Source organism: Pectinophora gossypiella, chromosome 7, assembly GCF_024362695.1.
Source record: "Pectinophora gossypiella chromosome 7, ilPecGoss1.1, whole genome shotgun sequence".
Classification (NCBI taxonomy): domain Eukaryota; kingdom Metazoa; phylum Arthropoda; class Insecta; order Lepidoptera; family Gelechiidae; genus Pectinophora; species Pectinophora gossypiella.
Window position 1 is genome coordinate 4016237 of NC_065410.1, and position 17452 is coordinate 4033688.

Sequence of the window (17452 nt, forward strand, 5' to 3'; positions counted from 1 at the left end):
GAGAATGTCATCATCGAGGAGCAACATGGTTTTGTGCAAGAAATTGGGAGGCACGAATACCTACAGATATTATTTACTTGGACTATGAACAAGCTTTTGATCGAGTTCCTGTCACACGATTGATTGCTAAATTAGAGCCCTTTGGAATCAGAGGCAATGTCGTGAAGTGGATTGAAGACTTCCTGTCAAATCGCATATTCTCTGTGCGCATCGGAGAATCATACTCTGTTCCCAGAAAAGTCCTCAGCTGTGTGCCGCAGGGATCGGTGTTAGGACCTATTTTATTCAGTATCTACCTTACAGATCTTAAACATGGTATCATGTCTGATATATCACTCTTTGCAGATGACACGAAAATAACGGGGAATCCACTTATTAGCCATAATATAATCCAAGATGATCTCGATAGAGTAATTGCTTGGACCCGAGATTGGCTAATCACATTAAACGTAGACAAATGCACTGTGTTGCATGTTGGCAGTAACCACCCCACGTTGAGTTACACCATTGACTCAAAACCTCTCGAGTGTGTTAAAAACAAAATGACCTTGGCATAACGATAACACATAATCTAAAGTGGGACGAACACATTATTGGAATCACTAAGAAGGATAACTCCCTCTTATACATAATTAGAAAAGCTTTTTATCATATAGATACGGAATTGTTTCTTAGGCTTTACAAAACTTACTTACGTCAGATGGCTGTTAGAACATCGGTTTCAAATATGGAGACTTTACTATAGGAAGGAAATTGCACTACTAGAGAGAGTCCAAAGAAGAGCAACAAAGATGGTGACAGTACTGGCTGGCCAGAGTGGACCTTAGCGGGGGCCGCAGGACTCTGACCTCTGGCTTGCCTTCATTGGCCAGCCAGAGTGGGGCGTTAGAGCTATACGCTCGCAGGGTGGAAGTGAAAGATGCATAAGTCGCGAGTTGGTAAGGCGGGTAAACCGCCTCGCAGAAAGCGGTGTACACCTCTTGACACCCAGAGATGCTCACAACCATGTTGCTGCCTTGCCGTCCAGTCGCGTCGGCTAGATAGGTGGCCCAACCAGTGAGTGACGAGTCACCGCCTGCCCGATATATCTCTGTTATTAACATTGGTCGAGCAGGCGCCATAGTCCCCCATAGCCCCAGTATCCCGGTTCACTAACCCCCAACCCAATAGCCCAGTTCCTTTTGTTCCCATAATCTGCAATAGTCCTACACGAACCAGGGATTGTCTTTGGGTGCACTCCCATAGTGCATACAGGGATAATCGCCGGTTGGTGTCAAAACACATTTAGAGTAAATTGTCTTAAGGGGCCTCTACGTGTTGGCTTCGGCCCCACGCACGCCTTCCAAAAGTCCGGGACTCCATGACAGACCCGACCCGAGACATGGAAACGAGATACAAATAATAATAAGATTAAAAATAATTAAATAAAAAATATTTTCCCATGATTCGGGAATTTTTCGGGTGTTTATTTTATTTTCCCATATTTTCCCGATATTTTTTCTTTCCCACCCAATTTTTTCTTTCCCTGCCCATCACTATGCGCACACGTTATTTCGATGTTGATGAAGTTTTCATAATATTTCCCTGTGTTACTTCGTTATAAGTAAAAATAAGTAAAAACAAAAAAAAATATTTTCTTTGATAAACCAAAAATGTAAAACAAAATACTTTACAGCTACGAAGTTATCTTTCTTTATAAAGTGGACTAACCGGGTCGAATGAGGAACTTTCCAGGCTACGTTCAACAAAAGCAATATAGATGGCGTTGTACAACTTTAACGAGATAATTACCTATTTTCTCATTACTCGAGTACATCATTATTCGAAAATAAAATGTATTGGCAGAAGCATATATAAAAATATAATAATGTTGTCTCTGCTTTTTTTTCTCTGTCTCATCATTTTTATAAGAATATTCAGAATAATAATGGGTGGAAGATGTAATTGTGTCTGGGCGTAGTCAAAAACAAAGATGCATATGTATATTATCCGTGAAATTGGAAGGTTAAACGAAGAAAAATCTGTACAACGCCATCTATTTCGTTTTTGAAGAACGTAGCCTCAGACTCAGTTTAACCAAATACTAATAAATGCCAAAATCAATTTTGCCCCGCCTATATCTCTAAAAAAAAAATAACTATGGAGTCAGCCGTCTGATACGTAGCACCTATCTTCTAACTTAGTCTGTGGCTCATTCACTCAATAGAATTATCTTATTGATCCGTTTTGTCATTACCGTTATTTTTGTTGCAAAATTAGAATAATTTGATTAAATAGAAAATACTTTAGTGTAATTTATTCGACAACTACTCTTCTCTTCATTGCATATGTAAGTTTTTCTCTATCTTTACGTAAAACATCGCATTTAGTAGATGTTTGTTGGCGTGGCATTTCTCGCCGACGACATTTTGTTTTGCCCATTGTATTTATCTATTTAGCAGGAAAAAGCGTCGCAGTTTCATAAATTTGAAGTCACTACCTGCGATTTTAACTGTAACTTTACATAATTAAAGGTCATTTGTATTTTATTTTGTATATTTTGTGTTCACTTGTTTGTATGTAGCCTCTATGTCCTCGTTTCAGATTTCACAAACATGGCTTCACAAGGAACTCGCGTGTACGTTGGCGGCCTCGTGGAGGGTATCAAAAAAGAGGATCTTGAAAGGGAATTTGATAAATATGGGAAGCTAAACTCAGTGTGGGTGGCGCTTAACCCCCCTGGTTTTGCTTTCATAGAATTTGAAAACATGCAGGAGGCGGAAGATGCTTGCAGGTCTATGAATGGGTTCGAGATGCTAGGCGCGACTTTGAAGGTTGAGCTTTCGAGGAAGCGGGACGGGCCCCGCAGGAACGGCCCCGGCAACTTTAGACCCCGCGGTCCCCCGCGAGGGCGCTCTTTCGGTGGCCCACCCGGTGGAAATCGTAACTTCAACTCTTATGGAGGATCCCGGTCTTTCGAGCGCGGGAACAGTCAGGGGTTCAGGCAAAATAACGGTGGTGGTGGGGGTGGCAACTTCAGGTCTAGGTCACCACTTGATCGGTTTTAATTTAGTTCTAGTTTATAGTTAGGTTAGTGTTATCGTAATCTGAAGCCTTCCAAGTGTTAAAAATTCAATGTCTAGTAATACTGGGGGTTTAATGCTAGGAAGAGTTCTATTTCTCAAGGAATTAGAGGTAATATGCTTTTTTATTTATTTTTATAATGCTGTTTTTTAACAACTGTACTTAAATCCTTTCCAGCCCAAATAAGTCACTTATTAAATTCATTATCTATGAAATTGTTGCCAAATATTTGCTTTTGCGTGACTCTACAGTAGGAAAATTTAAATGTGTGTAATGTTTTTTTATCGTGGTCAAGTTCTTGATTTTGTAGAGTACTACATACCTGTCTTCAAGTACAGGAATAAGTCTATTATTAGAATAGGAATTAATGGTGTTTTCATGTTTCAGTTCCTTGGATTTCCTGATCTCGAGTTGCTAATTCGTCGAGAGATAACGCAAGAACAATCTTCAGTAATATTTAACATTCTACCTAAGTTTCATTACATACTATAAATAAAATTCTATAATTACTTCAATTTGATGTTTTAATTCTTAATAAATACTTATAAAATGAGTTAGAAACACTTATATTGCTATTGATTACAGGTAAAGTTTATAATTGATTTATGAAGGGCTGCTGAGGCAAGCCATAAGTAGTTCCATTTTGTTGAGGAAGTTTTTGCCTTCCATTTTGTCTAGTTTGATTTCTTTGAAGGCTCCTCCGAGGTTCTCCCACTTCTTGTCTTGGACAAGTTCACTGGAGAACAGATCTTTTCTTGGAGACTGTGCTATGAACACTTGGATACCAACGGAAGGCTCACACCTTATTGCAATCATTCTGTCACCTGTAACAGAAGATAAAATATTTAAAAACTCAAAAACATTGAACCCAATGAAGATATTGAAAGAATTTGGTGGAATGTAGTTAATGCATGCAGAGTGGATGATTGAAACTTACCATTCGGTGAGGCTAGAAGACAGGAAGACGCATTCCCAAGTGGCTCCACTGCTCCAGATCCTAGGTGAGAGCTGCTGGCCAGCAGCTGCCAGCCCATACAGCGACCCACAGCCTGCACTGCCGTCATTTGATGCTGGTAAATCTAGGGAAAAGAATGGTAAGTAGATACATTTTTGTAATGATAGCATAGAATAAAGAACTCAATAATATCTTTATTCAGTTGGGAACATAGTTTACATTGAGTCCTCATTTTAAACATAAAACTAGTGCAGCTTCGCACAACCTGTATAGCCGAGGAAGTAGTTGCAAAAAAACCTCTAACATTGGTCCCTATGCATTCCTCTCTTTTAAATAATAAAATAATACTATTACTGTGTATAGATTGGGGTGGTTTTAAAAAGGTCACACTGAAGCAATTCGTCTAAAAAATCAATATTGAAATTTGACATGTGTGCATATAAAAGTAAGTGTGCAATGCACACAAATGTCAAAAAGCAATATTGCTTATTCCGATGAATTGCAATGTCGCCTTTTTAACCCCCTATCGTACACCGCCCCGTTATAATTCGTATCGGGCGCATAGCTAGATTTACCGCACCCCATCGGGTTCTTAGTCTAAGTCCGTAAGCCGCTAAGTAGTAAGGGGAAACGTTCGTACTTGCGTGAAAATTTTGTATATTGGCGGTTGTATCACCTACCCACGGAGAATCTTCGTATCCTATAACACAAGTCTCAAGTATGAACTTAGCTTATGATACGATGGTTTATTATATTTTAGAGACAATGTACAACCATGTAAAATTGTAAATGTATAATGTTAAGTAAGCTGTATACATCTTTTTGAAAATTAACAATTTATTATTATTTATTTATTATTTTATTTATTTATTTCCATAATTCTTAAACAATATCTTTACAGGTATACCCAGTGCGATATGGATACATAAATGCGATTAAATATTTAAAAGGCGGCACACAGACAGAATTATATTTTTGTATTGGTGTCTGGGGTGTGATAATGATTAAGGCTTAAGGATACCTTCATTGTTAGACCAGAGGTGGTTTGAAATGAGGGGCATAGTAGTCTTCTCTTCTATCGTGAGGTATATGAGGTTAATTATCGACTTTAGCAGCCCTCGTGTCAGGGGTTATTATTACAACAACAAAAAAGGAAAACCAGCCAAATGCAGGTTAGGTCACATACCACCGAAACATATTTCTGTGGAATGGAATGTGGGTTTTCTCACGATGTTTTCTTTCATCGCTAAGCATGGGACAATCATAAGATCCAACAAAACCAAAATCGTTGGTTTAGGCCCGTGTTGGGATTCGAAACTGCGCCTTCACAGTGAGAGTCAAGCACTCTTCCAATTGGGCTACCACGGGTTTTAGACTCCTGGGGGGTTAAAATGGCCACATCGAAGCAATTCATCTAAGAAAGCAATATTGCTATTTGACATTTGTTTCCATTGCGCACTTTTATATATGCGCAAATGTCAAATTTAAATATTGCTTTCTTAGATGAATTTCTTCCCTGATATTTACCTGACAATATATAAGGTCTCGCAACTCCTGTAGTTCATAGGAGAGGTGGCGCACTTTCCCGTCACGACAGATACACTTCAACGTCTTCTCTCCAACATGGACCACGAGGGAAGTGCGGCATACTGCATCGTATCTGTTGAAAATCGGAATTTATGTAGATATACTGTATACATATAGCTACACGCTTGTATCCTATAAGGGGTAGGCAAAGGTGTACCTATATGGTAATACACACCCACTACACGCTAGCTATGTTTATGTAACTTGTATAATATAATACATCATTATATATCGTTTTTCGTATGGTTTGCAGGATTTGTACCCGGGTATTGGCAATAGGCTCACCCCCCATTACATGGGTCTTGAACTATTGGCGCCTCTGTCTACCCCGATACAAGGCTTGATGCTAAATTGTATTGTTGTAATAATTATAGCTGGATTATAGTTAAACGAGTGCCCGCGGCGTGGTTTATATCGAGAGCTTCAAACAGTAGCCGAACTGCGTTTATCGATATAGCATTCGCTGCGGCTAGCAGCTCGATATAATTCGCGGCGCAGAACCGTGCCGCCCGTGCAGCATATATGCTGTTTAGTGTGAAAGAGACATTAATAAAAGTGTAAAAGTTCAGGCAGCTGACAATCCAATCAAGCTATGTACAGACACAAGTCACTTCCATAATCCCTATTGGGGTGAGCATACTTCACAAGTTATAAGAATCTAATGTGAAGTGTAGAAGACATTATCATCATCATCAACTTGAGACCATTATCACACTCTTGTCAGTGTAGCATACTCCAATCTCGTCTTAGTCTCCAATCTTGGCTTCCTTATGAGACACAATGGTCGCACTTCTCTTTAATTTGTTCCATGTAAGCTCTTCTTGGACATTTTTATTTAAGACACTATAATATTTAAAAAATAAATGCTTACCCATAAGCCATAATATTAATTTTGACACAGGACTGCGTAGGACTGTTCAGTGCGTTCCAATGTGAGACGATGAGCGGGTCTTTTACCTGAAAATACAAAAAATATAGAAATTATCAAAGTTCTTCTTCTTTTTAAATTCTTCTATTGGGTGAGTTGTTGAGGTCACATGAGGTGAGGCACCTGGTGTCAGGGTTACTATTGAGCCGCCAAAGGACCCTGACATAGCACATGTCTTCTTCTATCGTGTGGGTTGTGAGGAGAATTACCAGCCTCATCAACTCTGGTATCAAGGTTATTATTGAGCTGCCAAAGGACCACATGGCTCATGTAACGATTACTCACTTCAGTAAGTAGTAACCGGGACCAATGGCTTAACGTGATCATCTTACTTTCGGACAATCAGGTGATCAGCCTGGAATGTCCTAACAAACTAGGAATCACAAAGTGATTTTTGTGATATGTCCCCACCGGGATTCGAACCTGGGACCTCCGGATCGTGAGCACAACGCTCAACCACTGGACCACAGAGACTGGACTACATAGTATATTATGTAATAACTACGTACTTTGTTTTAGGGTTAACATATATAATAACAGGTTCTTACCACGTTTGAATCAGGGATATGAGACTCCCGATATTTCGGTGTGACGAAGTGCCATGATCACGGGATGACTGATGAGATTGGAGTGGAGTAGGTAGATCCATAGTTTTCTACGGGCAGACATATCTTTCTACCCTCTTTCTTTGCCGCTTGTTTATGTATTTGATATCGGAATGTTCTAACTTCGTACTTGTACAATTACTTCATTAAGTATAGTAGCCAGGACGAATGGCATAACGTGCGTGTTATGGAGCTGCGCACTGCTCCAGTGCTAGTTGGTGGAGGTATTTGGGCTAGTATAACCACAGAATCACCTCACTCTCTTTGACAAACAGGTGATTCTGCCTGAAAATTCCTAGCCAACCAGTCTCACAGTGACTTTTTTTACCTTTGATGGGTTTGCTCTTGGCCCCAGACTTGCCCGAAGGCATTGACGAGGCCGAAGATGGAGCGAGCTCGCCCAGAAGGTGCCTGTTGACTTTGGCGTCATCATCACCAGCCCATTAACATGGATGGGTAGGGAGATCGGGCCTTAACCACCACGCGTGCGCAGTGCGGATTGGTGGTTATTAACGACTGCTAATGCCGGGAACAACGGCTTAACGTGCTTTCCGAAGCACGGAGGAGCTCGAGATGATAACTTTTTTTTGTGATCACCCATCCTATGACCGGCGTTTGCGAAAGTTGCTTAACTTCAACAATCGCATGACTTTGTCGAAAAGGTACGATGTACGATAAACGTTAAAACGCTGACCTCTTTAGCGATGGTGTCCAGCACGTATTCACTGCGCCTCCTCATGAAGAAGTGTTGTGCTTGCTGAATGATCTGTTCCAATAAGGATTGTTCCTTGCTCATGTCTAGTAACTCGTAGCGGTCGGCTGCCATTGGACCTGGGGTAGTTAGGAAATTATTAATGTTAATCATTGTGTCATACGGCCTCTATGGTCCAGTGGTTGAGCGTTGAGCTCACGATCCGGAGGTCCCGGGTTCGAATCCCAGTGGGGACATATCATAAAAATCATCTTTGTGATCCCCAGTTTGGTTAGGACATTACAGGCTGATCACCTGATTGTTTGAAAAGTAAGATGTTCCGTGCTGTGGAAGGCACGTTACGTGAGTAATCGTTACATGAGCCATGTCAGGGCCTTTGGTGCCTCAATAATAACCCTGACACCAGGGTTGATGAGGTTGGTAATTCACCTCACAACCCACAAGACAGAAGATTTAATCAGTTTAAAAGTTACAAAGATAAAGATAATTCTGACTCGGACGGAACTTCAACCTCTATTTGTTAATTTTTGGTTGGGGTTTGAACACCCTGAGTGATCATACCAGCCTCATAGGTGCTTTCGAGTACCTATCCCTTAGGCAAAGGATTGATCAACCAGATAATATAAACTAAAAGCCTTACATGATAGTAGCTGTGCCAACCAGCAATTGACTTCTCCGTTGCCAAGGGAAATCACACCATGAGAGAGAAAATCCCTTCTCACGTCTAAATTATGGGCACATCCCAACAATATATGGTAAAGGTCATCGATCTTATGGCAGACATGACAGGTGAGGGTTTGATACCGGAACGCAGCCTGAGAGCTGAGATCTATAGTTTCCTATTGTTTCCTATTAAGGTTGGCAGACTCAAACCTTGTCAAGCCTTTATCCTGTTCATGCGAAAGTCTTCGATCTCATCCTCGATATAATTTCGATATCAAAACGCGTCCCCCCACCCTCTCCGAAGTTATTGAACGTAAACATCTTGAACTTTTTGAATCTGTAAGTCTCAGTAAATGTCAATTATGCGACATGTATGCGACAGGGTTCTAAAGTGTGTCATGATATCGGTCATGCTCGTGGTTCGTTACCGGCCAGGCAGCGTCGCTTGGAGGGCCCGAGCGGGCCGGTGGCGGGGTGCGGGAAGGGGTGGTGCGTGTGCGCGTGGTGCAGCGCGCGCAGCAGCTGGTGCAGCGAGTGCTCCAGCACGTGGTCGTGGTCAGACTTGCCGGCGCCGGCGCCCGCCGCCTCGCCCTAGCGAAAAACCAAACCTTTTTTTACTTTATTTTGCGCGGGATTGCGCAGTCGAGAAGAATGGATGAATCAAGGAGAAGCCTTTGCCCAGCAGTGGGATCAAATAAGCTAGATAAGATTGGGTCATTAAACAATTACACAATACAAAATTCTTAAACTAAGTTATGATATGAAATGAAGATTGTTAATTATGCAACCTGCACTGACAACCACAGAATAAAAAATTAGGTAAACATATATAAATATATAGCAAGCTCCATTAAATATAACATGACATCAGGCTATCCGCGATGGGGTAGGCAGAGATGTATAGTATACACACCCACTCTTTGCCAGCTACATTTTAGTTCCATGCAATAAGGGACTCGATTTTTATACAGGATTTCGATTTTGGAGCTCATGAGTTACTTTTGTGTGATGCGCATATGAACATTACAAACGAACAGACAAAAAGTTTTTATTATACAAGGTGTTAGTGACATCGTAAGTCAATATCAAGTGAACAAAAAATTCCATGAATTTTGAGGCAGAAAATTCTACTTGATATTAACTCAGAGTCATGGTCTGAACCACCCTTCAAAGTTTTCGTTACGATGTTACTAACACCTTGTATAGAAAAGATGATGATAAGAATGGAGAATGCAACACCGACAAGAGCGTGGCTCTTAAATTAGTGATGTGATAGAAAAGATAGATTAACCATACCTTCACGCCCTCCGGATTGGAATTGGTGTTCTGTCCGTTGTTGTGGCACAAGCCGATCAGCAGCTGAATACCTGGTAACACCTGAAAACATTCGTTTAATGAGTTCCGGCCAAGTCCAAAACGGACAAATCTACAATAAGGGTGGTGTTAATAAACTAATCTCAGCTGAGACTGCCCCTCAAGTACATGCTCAAGCCCCTGTTTTTATATAAGAACTGTCACGTTGACATGATCTTGAGGGCAGTCTCGAAGCTGAGATTAGTTTATTAATACCACCCTAAGTCACTTGAAAAAAATTCATTGTATATTGAGTATGACACCTGAATAAACGAAACGAAAATAACACGTAACTTATGGTCCAAAGATCCAACTATTTATAGTTCATACCACTGCCATGACTGTTAAATCGGAAATGTCAAATCTTCAGGTTAAAAAAAGGAAAATTGGGTAGTTTCCTAGATCACGGATAAGTTATGAAATTCTGATTGCTAAATACAGGCAGATCTAAAGGTGACAAAAAACGTTTTCTCTATTCTATTTAACTTATTTATGGATAAAGAAAAACGTAGTAAGTCCGACATATTGTCACGTTTTTCTATGACGTCACAGGTTTTCTTTTCCATACAAATTCCGTAGTAATTTCGTGTTTTGACGTTTAGTAAAAAATAACCGATTTGATTAGTTGAAAACTAGCCTATTATGTGAGATTCAGTGTGGGGGATATTGTAACACATGAGGACATGAAGCAACAAAAACTTTTACAAATCAATGTTTTGTACCCTTACGAACTCGGCATTTGGTGTAGGGAAGTGGATATGATACAATAATGTTTTACTTAAAAGATAACAAAGAATTACATGAAACACTTACAGTAGCCATAATCTGGTTGCCAACAACCATGTGCGGAATGGAAGCGTCGAGTTGCACAGCTTCGGCTGCAAGGCGTGCGAACAGTTCCTTACAGAAGAGGACATTCTGTGCTGCTTCCAGTTTCTGTTGCCAGTGGAGCTCGGCCCCGTCACCGGGGAGGGTCCCCGGGCAGTTCAGCGCTGATGAGCTGAGCGTTGCTGTCACTACATCTTCTTGTTCTGGAGAAGAGATTCTATTTTTCAAAGGGGTTAGAAAGGCCACGTCGAAGCAATTTGCTACGAAGACGAATTGCTATGATGTGGCTTTTCTAGCCCAAGTGCGAATATAAAAATTGAATTGTAGGTTGCTTGAGGTTTACGTGGTTATTATCATAAATAACAACACATAATACTTCTTAACGCGTTACAATCAGGGATATAAGACTCCTAATAATTTTAGGCGGCGAGGGTGTGCTGCCGTCAAAGGATGAACGAACAGAGCATAGTACCCCGCTAGCCACAAGTTGGTAGTGTGACTAGGGATCGACGATCCAACGGTGTTATGTTGGAAGTTGCATAAGTATATGCGTCTTGCTGTGTAAACTTCGATATCGCGTTTCACGACTGCTTGAAGACTGCATTATTGAATGTGGCGCCATCTGTTGCATGTGGGCAGAACTAGCTGGCCAACTAGTTGGGTCCGCCACAAACTCAATACTGTTGCAAGTTGCGACGGCAGAAAACTTGTAGATGATATCAGCGCAGGATTAGAAAGGTTGGTGCAAAATGGAGGAGGCCTATACCCTTACCCAATAGTGGGATGATGCAGGCTGATTGAATGGATACAGTTGAACAATTTATTTACAACAATAAAAATCTTTCACGAAAAAACTGTTGTTTGAGAGCGTAATTTTTTGATAAGAAAATATTATTACCTATTGCTAATAATAAATAAATACAACTCTTTTTCTAACGAATGTAGCAAGCCGCACAGTTCTCATTGCTTTGCTCCAATGTTCCAATAATTTACTGGACTATCACCTTTCTGACACAGCACGGATATGAAGGCTACGCCTTGAAGCTCTGGTGGCACAGTGACTCGCAGGGCGGAGGGTGCCGGGCCTCCCGCGTTCAACGTCATCGCTTGAGCTATCTGTTCCTCTGGGGCTTTTGTTACCTGGAATCATTGATGAATAAAATGTTACTATAGCCTGGAATAATAGCCTCCATAGTCTAGTGGTTAGATCGTTAGTTCACGATCTAGAGGTCCCGATTCGATTCCCAATGGGGGACATTGTCGAAATCACTTTGTGAGGCTGTCCTTTGTTTGGCAAGTACTTTGCCGGCTTGAATCACCCGATTGTCTAAAAAAGTAAGATGATTCCATGCTTCGGCGGGCACGTTAAGCTGTTCGTCCCGGCTATTAGCCGTAAAAATCACCACCAACCTGCAGTAGAGCAGCGTGGTGGAGTAAACATATATAGGCAGTTTATATTATGTATAGCCTGGAATAGAAAGCTTAGAAATTTCATTTTGCAGTTAATGCACTAACATTTATTGTTTATTTACCAGTCTGAAGAAAACATGTCAGGACTATACTATAACATAATAGGTCTAGGACCTCTCCTAGATCTATTATAGTCCTGTAGGCTCTGCACGTCAACCGGCCGACCGCGTCGCGAATTATATCGAGGCCTTCGACCAATAGCCGTTTGACGTCCATCTACGTAGATAGCATTCGTATCGTTTATTGGTCGAAGCGCTCAATATAATTCGGCGCAGTTGTCATGCAGACCAGATATTTATACAAGTTATGTAGTATATTCTTATATAATACAAACTAAACAGACCTCAAATACTCCAGTCTGACTGAACTTAGACCCTGCAGTTCTATAACTAAGGTCTCCGACGATCGTATTGCCGACTTTCTTCAGCCTCCAGTTTTGTCTCAAGCGCAACAGGTCTATATGGAAGTCAGGCATGTTGCGCGTCACTCTCATGGTCTCACTGGCTCGGAGACGTTCCACACCAGCTAAGAGGACTGCTGCAGCTGCTGCTAAAGCCTTCTTTCTACCATACACTTGCACCATTGGACGGTTTTCTACTTGCTCTGGTTGGATTTGATCTAGGACCTGCAAAGTTATATTTATGATATAGGTTATAGAAGATTGGTTGTAAGATTTTTTTTATGTTTGCTAGATCTGCAATGAGTATCTCTGTTTTATGAATTTAATGGTCATTTTTTGATTGTGATTACTAATTAAATAGGTACATACCTATTTTAGACATTATTATTATATTAGAGAACCTACGAGGTCAACGGCGGCTCCCAAAATCCTCCAGGAGGCATACAACCTTGGCGTCAGGTGGCAACCGGCCGTAAAAACATCACAGCCAAATCAAATATCTCCTAATGAAGTACAAAGGCAATAATAAGGGTAAACATGCTAGGGCGTACCCCGTAAGCGACGAAGATACGGCGAATGTGAGATATGTTAGGGCGTTCCCCACAAGCGACGACCCAGGAGCATTTGACAAGAATATACATTCGCAATCGACGCACAAAATCAGAATAGCGACGTGGAATCTGGGATCTCTTACCGGACGCAGCCAAGAGCTCGCAAGCACGCTAAAACGGCGGAATATAAATATATGCTGTATACAGGAGACGCGATGGAAGGGGTCAAAGTCCAGAGACCTAGGACTGGGATATCAGCTGGTTTACCACGGAACAAACAACAAACAAAATGGAGTCGGAATTGTGTTGGATCATCACTTCAAAAGTAGAATTGTTAACATCGAAAGAAAATCAGACCGTCTCATGGCCGTAAAAATAGCACTACATAATCAACCAATCATGAACGTCATATGTGCCTATGCACCTCAATCGGGCTGCAAGGATTCAGAAAAGGACGAATTTTGGGAGGAGATTGATGAAATACTAGTGAAAATACCAATGGAAGAGACAAAATTTGTATTGGGGGATTTGAATGGACATGTAGGGAATTCAAATTCAAACACGGGATATGGAGGTGCGCATGGGGGTTTTGGCTACGGAAACCTCAACAAAGACGGGGCGCTTATATTGGAATTCGCAGCACGACATGACTTAATTATTATTAATACATCTTTCCAAAAAAAAAAAAACCGAACACCTTGTAACATACAAAAGCGGAGGTAAACAATCACAAATTAATTACATCCTCGCTGATAGCAAGCTTAAACGGAACTTTAAGGATTGCAAAGTGATTCCCGGCGAAGCCTTAACTGCCCAACATCGCGTTTTGGTTGGCGTATACATGCTCCCCAAGCCTATCAGAATAAAAATAGATAGATCCGCGCGAATTAAATGGAAGGAACTCACTAGCTCTAAAGGGGCTATTCTCTTAGCCGATATGTGCGACTTTCTAGCAAAGGATATGGAAAACATCTATGAACGTGTAGAATCTATGTGGGCAAATTTTGAAAAAGCATGTAGAGACAGAGCTAGCAAAATTTTGGGTATTGCCAAAGGTGGCTTAAGCATAGGTCCCATCCTGGTGGAATGATAATGTCAAAGTCTCCGTGCAGAATAAGAAGGAAAAATTTAAAATCTGGCAAAAGTCTGAGCTACATGAGGACCACGCAGAATACAAGGAAGCAAAGCGTACAACAAAAAGAATGGTAGCACGAGCTAGAGCAGAAGCAGGGGATGGATTGTACAATAGATTGGATAACGCAAAGACATATGCAGAAATTTTCAAACTCGCCAAATCTAGAAACCAAGCAACTCAAGACATAAAAACCAATAAATTTATCCGTAGCTCAGATCAAAAACTTCTAACCAACAATGAGGATATAAACCGCAGATGGTTTGAGTACTATAAAGATCTTATGAATGAAGAGTTTCCTAGTCAACATTCAGAAGCACTCAAGCCTGTCGAAGGACCGATACAGGAGATTGGAGTAGATGAAGTAAGGGTTGCAGTCTCAAATATGAAAAACCGAAAAGCCGTTGGTCCCGATGGAATACCCTCAGAGTTGTGGAAATTCCTAGGACCCATAGGGTCAGAATGGCTCACGAAACTTTTTAATCTCATTTTAAAGACTGAAACTATACCGGACTCCTGGCGTCTAAGTCATTTAGTACCATTTTACAAAAACAAGGGTGACATCACAGATTGCAGTAATTATCGAGGTATTAAATTGACATCACATTCCCTCAAAATCTGGGAACGTATTATAAATAGGCGAATACAATCTCTCTCTGAAATAACCCCTAATCAGTTTGGATTCACACCTTCAAAGTCTACAACAGATGCAATACAGGCAGTACGAATATTAGCAGACAAACACCGCCTCAATAAGCAGGATCTGCATTTTGTATTTATTGACTTGGAAAAGGCTTTTGACCGAGTGCCGCGAAGACTTGTCTGGCAAGCGCTGAGGGCACAACATCTACCGGAAACTTACGTACAGCTGATACAAGATATGTACCGAAATGTTCGCACGAAGGTCAAGAGTCCGGCGGGGTTAAGTGAGGAATTTGAAGTGAAGGTGGGAGTTCATCAGGGCTCAGCGCTTAGTCCCCTTCTGTTTAATTTGGTAATGAATCTGATCACAAAAGACATCCAAATTCCATTGCCTTGGAATCTAATGTATGCGGATGATATTGCGCTGGTTGCTAATGATGCCACCCAGATATAAGCAGCACTACATTCGTGGGTTAGCGCTTTGGAGAATGCTGGGCTTAAAGTTAGTCGCTCCAAAACCGAGCACCTGGAATGTCAATTTAGCAACAGTACCTGCACATCTACTATTTTGTACCCCGACAATACACCAGTTCCAAGAGTAGCACAATTTAAATACCTTGGCTCGGTTATCGCTGCAAACGGAGAGGTAGAAGCTGATGTTGCACATAGGATCAATGTTGGTTGGCAAACATGGCGAAGCCTTACAGGTGTGCTTTGTGACCCGCGTATGCCAGTCCGCATCAAAGGCAAAATTTATAAGACGGCTGTGAGACCTGCGCTGATGTACGGATCGGAATGCTGGCCGCTTAAAGAGGCGCACACACAGAAACTTCATACGACTGAGATGAAAATGCTTCGATGGTCGGGAGGGGTGACTAGGCAAGACAAAATTAGAAACGAGTACGTTCGCGGAAGCTTCAAAGTAGCCCCTATATCCGATAAGCTGAAAGAAAGTCGTTTGAGGTGGTATGGACACGTAATGCGGAGAGACCAGCAGCATGTAGTCCACACAGCTCTTTGCCTGCCCGAGAACAAAAGAGGCAGAGGACGCCCTCCTTATACTTGGTGGACCAGCATGTCCCGATTATTGAAAAATGAAAATTTACCCGACCCGACAACCCTGGACAGAATGTCATGGCGCCGCAAAATTAGGAGAGCCGATCCCACCTAAAGTGGGACAGCGCAAGGAAGAAGAAGAAGATACCTATTTTAGACATTGGAGAAATGAACATCATAAAACACAGTGTAAACTATTTGTACAAAGTAAAAAGATCAATATTAAATATTCCTTATTTGCATACTATGATGGTGTACAAGTTTGTAAGTTACATTATGAGTTTCACATCATCACTTTTGGGCACAAAAAAAAAAGTTTAAAAGAGAGAAGGAAGCTTTTCAAATAGTTACATCAGTATCATTAAGGTATTCACTACTGCTGTAGTAACATTTATCAATAAGTTCTTTTATTTTTTTAATAAAGATTTTGTCACTTTTCCTTCTTTTAAAATGTTAGGCAGTTTATAATAAATTTTGATGGACATCACATATGGGCTAGAAAAATGTAGGACCAATGTAGTACAAAATACAGGGTGTTAGTAACATGATAACAAATAGGTACTGAGGGGGATGATTCAGGCCATGATTCTGAGTTAATATCAAGTGGTTTTTTTAAATTATTTTCAAGTCTATTTTACGAAGGAAAAATTCTACTTGATATCAATTCAGAATCATGGTCAGAACCACCCCTAAAAGTTCTCTTTACAATGTCACTAACACCTGTATATTATTTGTAATAAAGTATAACTAATTACCAAAACTCACCATATACCTCTTCTCTTTAGCAATACTGATGACATCCGCTAGTACGCAGACTTCGGTCAAAGCACTCCTCAGTTTATTCCTTACGGAGTCCCATGGCCAGAGGCTGGACTGATACCCTGGCTCCTTGCTATCATCCTCAGACTTAACCTCTGAGGTTTCACCCTCCTTCTTGATGTTGCAATAGTCATCTTCGGTCTTGGCAAAGTCTATCTTTTGTGCCAAACGGGTCAGGTTCTCTGACATAGACAGAGGGCTGAAAATATGGGAGATTTTATTTAAAATACTGTGAAAATTAGAAGGATGTAAGATAAAGATTATATTATAAAAAATAATATTTAATTTGGAAAACTAAGAGTAGGCAATAGTCATAAAAATATGATCATTTTTATGTTATAACTTTGTTAGAATAGTTGGCACTTTTCTTCCAACATGTTTTTGTTAGACTGATAAGCCTTTCTGTTTATCTGTTTACTTTAGTAAACAATGTAATTAATTGAAAGGTCTACACAGTTGACTTACGCTTGATAGATTTCCTGACCATCATAAGTGATTTCTTGGATCTGATTTTCTATGGGCGCCTCAATGGATATGTTCACAGAATTTGCCATTGTTTCTTTAATTTACCAGTGATACATTTTAAAAACTGCATAAACTAATAAAATATTTTTTGCACGGACACCGCACCACCCACCGCAATACCGATTTACCGATTGATAGAGATTGATTGAATGATAAAATTTGT

General features: G+C 40.7%; 2 protein-coding genes and 1 long non-coding RNA gene across 3 annotated transcripts; 2 read left to right on the forward strand and 1 right to left on the reverse strand.

The window, feature by feature from the left end:
• Positions 1 to 2594: 2594 nt before the first annotated feature.
• On the forward strand, positions 2595 to 3047 carry LOC126368272 (RNA-binding protein Rsf1). Its single transcript, XM_050012169.1, has one exon. It carries the CDS (start codon positions 2595 to 2597, stop codon positions 3045 to 3047), a length of 453 nt encoding a protein of 150 aa, XP_049868126.1.
• Positions 3047 to 3578, forward strand: LOC126368246 (uncharacterized). The gene is made up of 2 exons (XR_007566568.1): positions 3047 to 3174; positions 3451 to 3578. It is a non-coding gene; the product is annotated as an uncharacterized LOC126368246 (long non-coding RNA).
• LOC126368172 (mediator of RNA polymerase II transcription subunit 17) lies at positions 3570 to 17425 on the reverse strand. Its single transcript, XM_050012061.1, has 12 exons — positions 17230 to 17425; positions 16711 to 16963; positions 12508 to 12789; positions 11699 to 11834; positions 10680 to 10897; positions 9810 to 9890; positions 8942 to 9104; positions 7833 to 7969; positions 6477 to 6562; positions 5546 to 5678; positions 4001 to 4142; positions 3570 to 3887 (listed from the first exon to the last, which is right to left on the reverse strand). Exons 1-12 carry the CDS (start codon positions 17316 to 17318, stop codon positions 3667 to 3669), a joined length of 1941 nt encoding a protein of 646 aa, XP_049868018.1. The 5' UTR covers positions 17319 to 17425; the 3' UTR covers positions 3570 to 3666.
• Between the last annotated feature and the right edge of the window lie 27 nt (positions 17426 to 17452).

Excerpts from the sequence above, each read along its gene's own strand:
- LOC126368172 (XM_050012061.1), bottom strand. The coding sequence starts at position 17,318 with ATGGCAAATTCTGTGAACATATCCATTGAGGCGCCCATAGAAAATCAG. Across the intron at positions 9,105-9,809 it reads CCAATCCGGAGGGCGTGAAG|GGCGAGGCGGCGGGCGCCGG; the intron begins GTATGGTTAATC and ends GTTTTTCGCTAG. Across the intron at positions 7,970-8,941 it reads CAAGCGACGCTGCCTGGCCG|GTCCAATGGCAGCCGACCGC; the intron begins GTAACGAACCAC and ends TAACTACCCCAG.
- LOC126368272 (XM_050012169.1), top strand. The coding sequence starts at position 2,595 with ATGGCTTCACAAGGAACTCGCGTGTACGTTGGCGGCCTCGTGGAGGGT.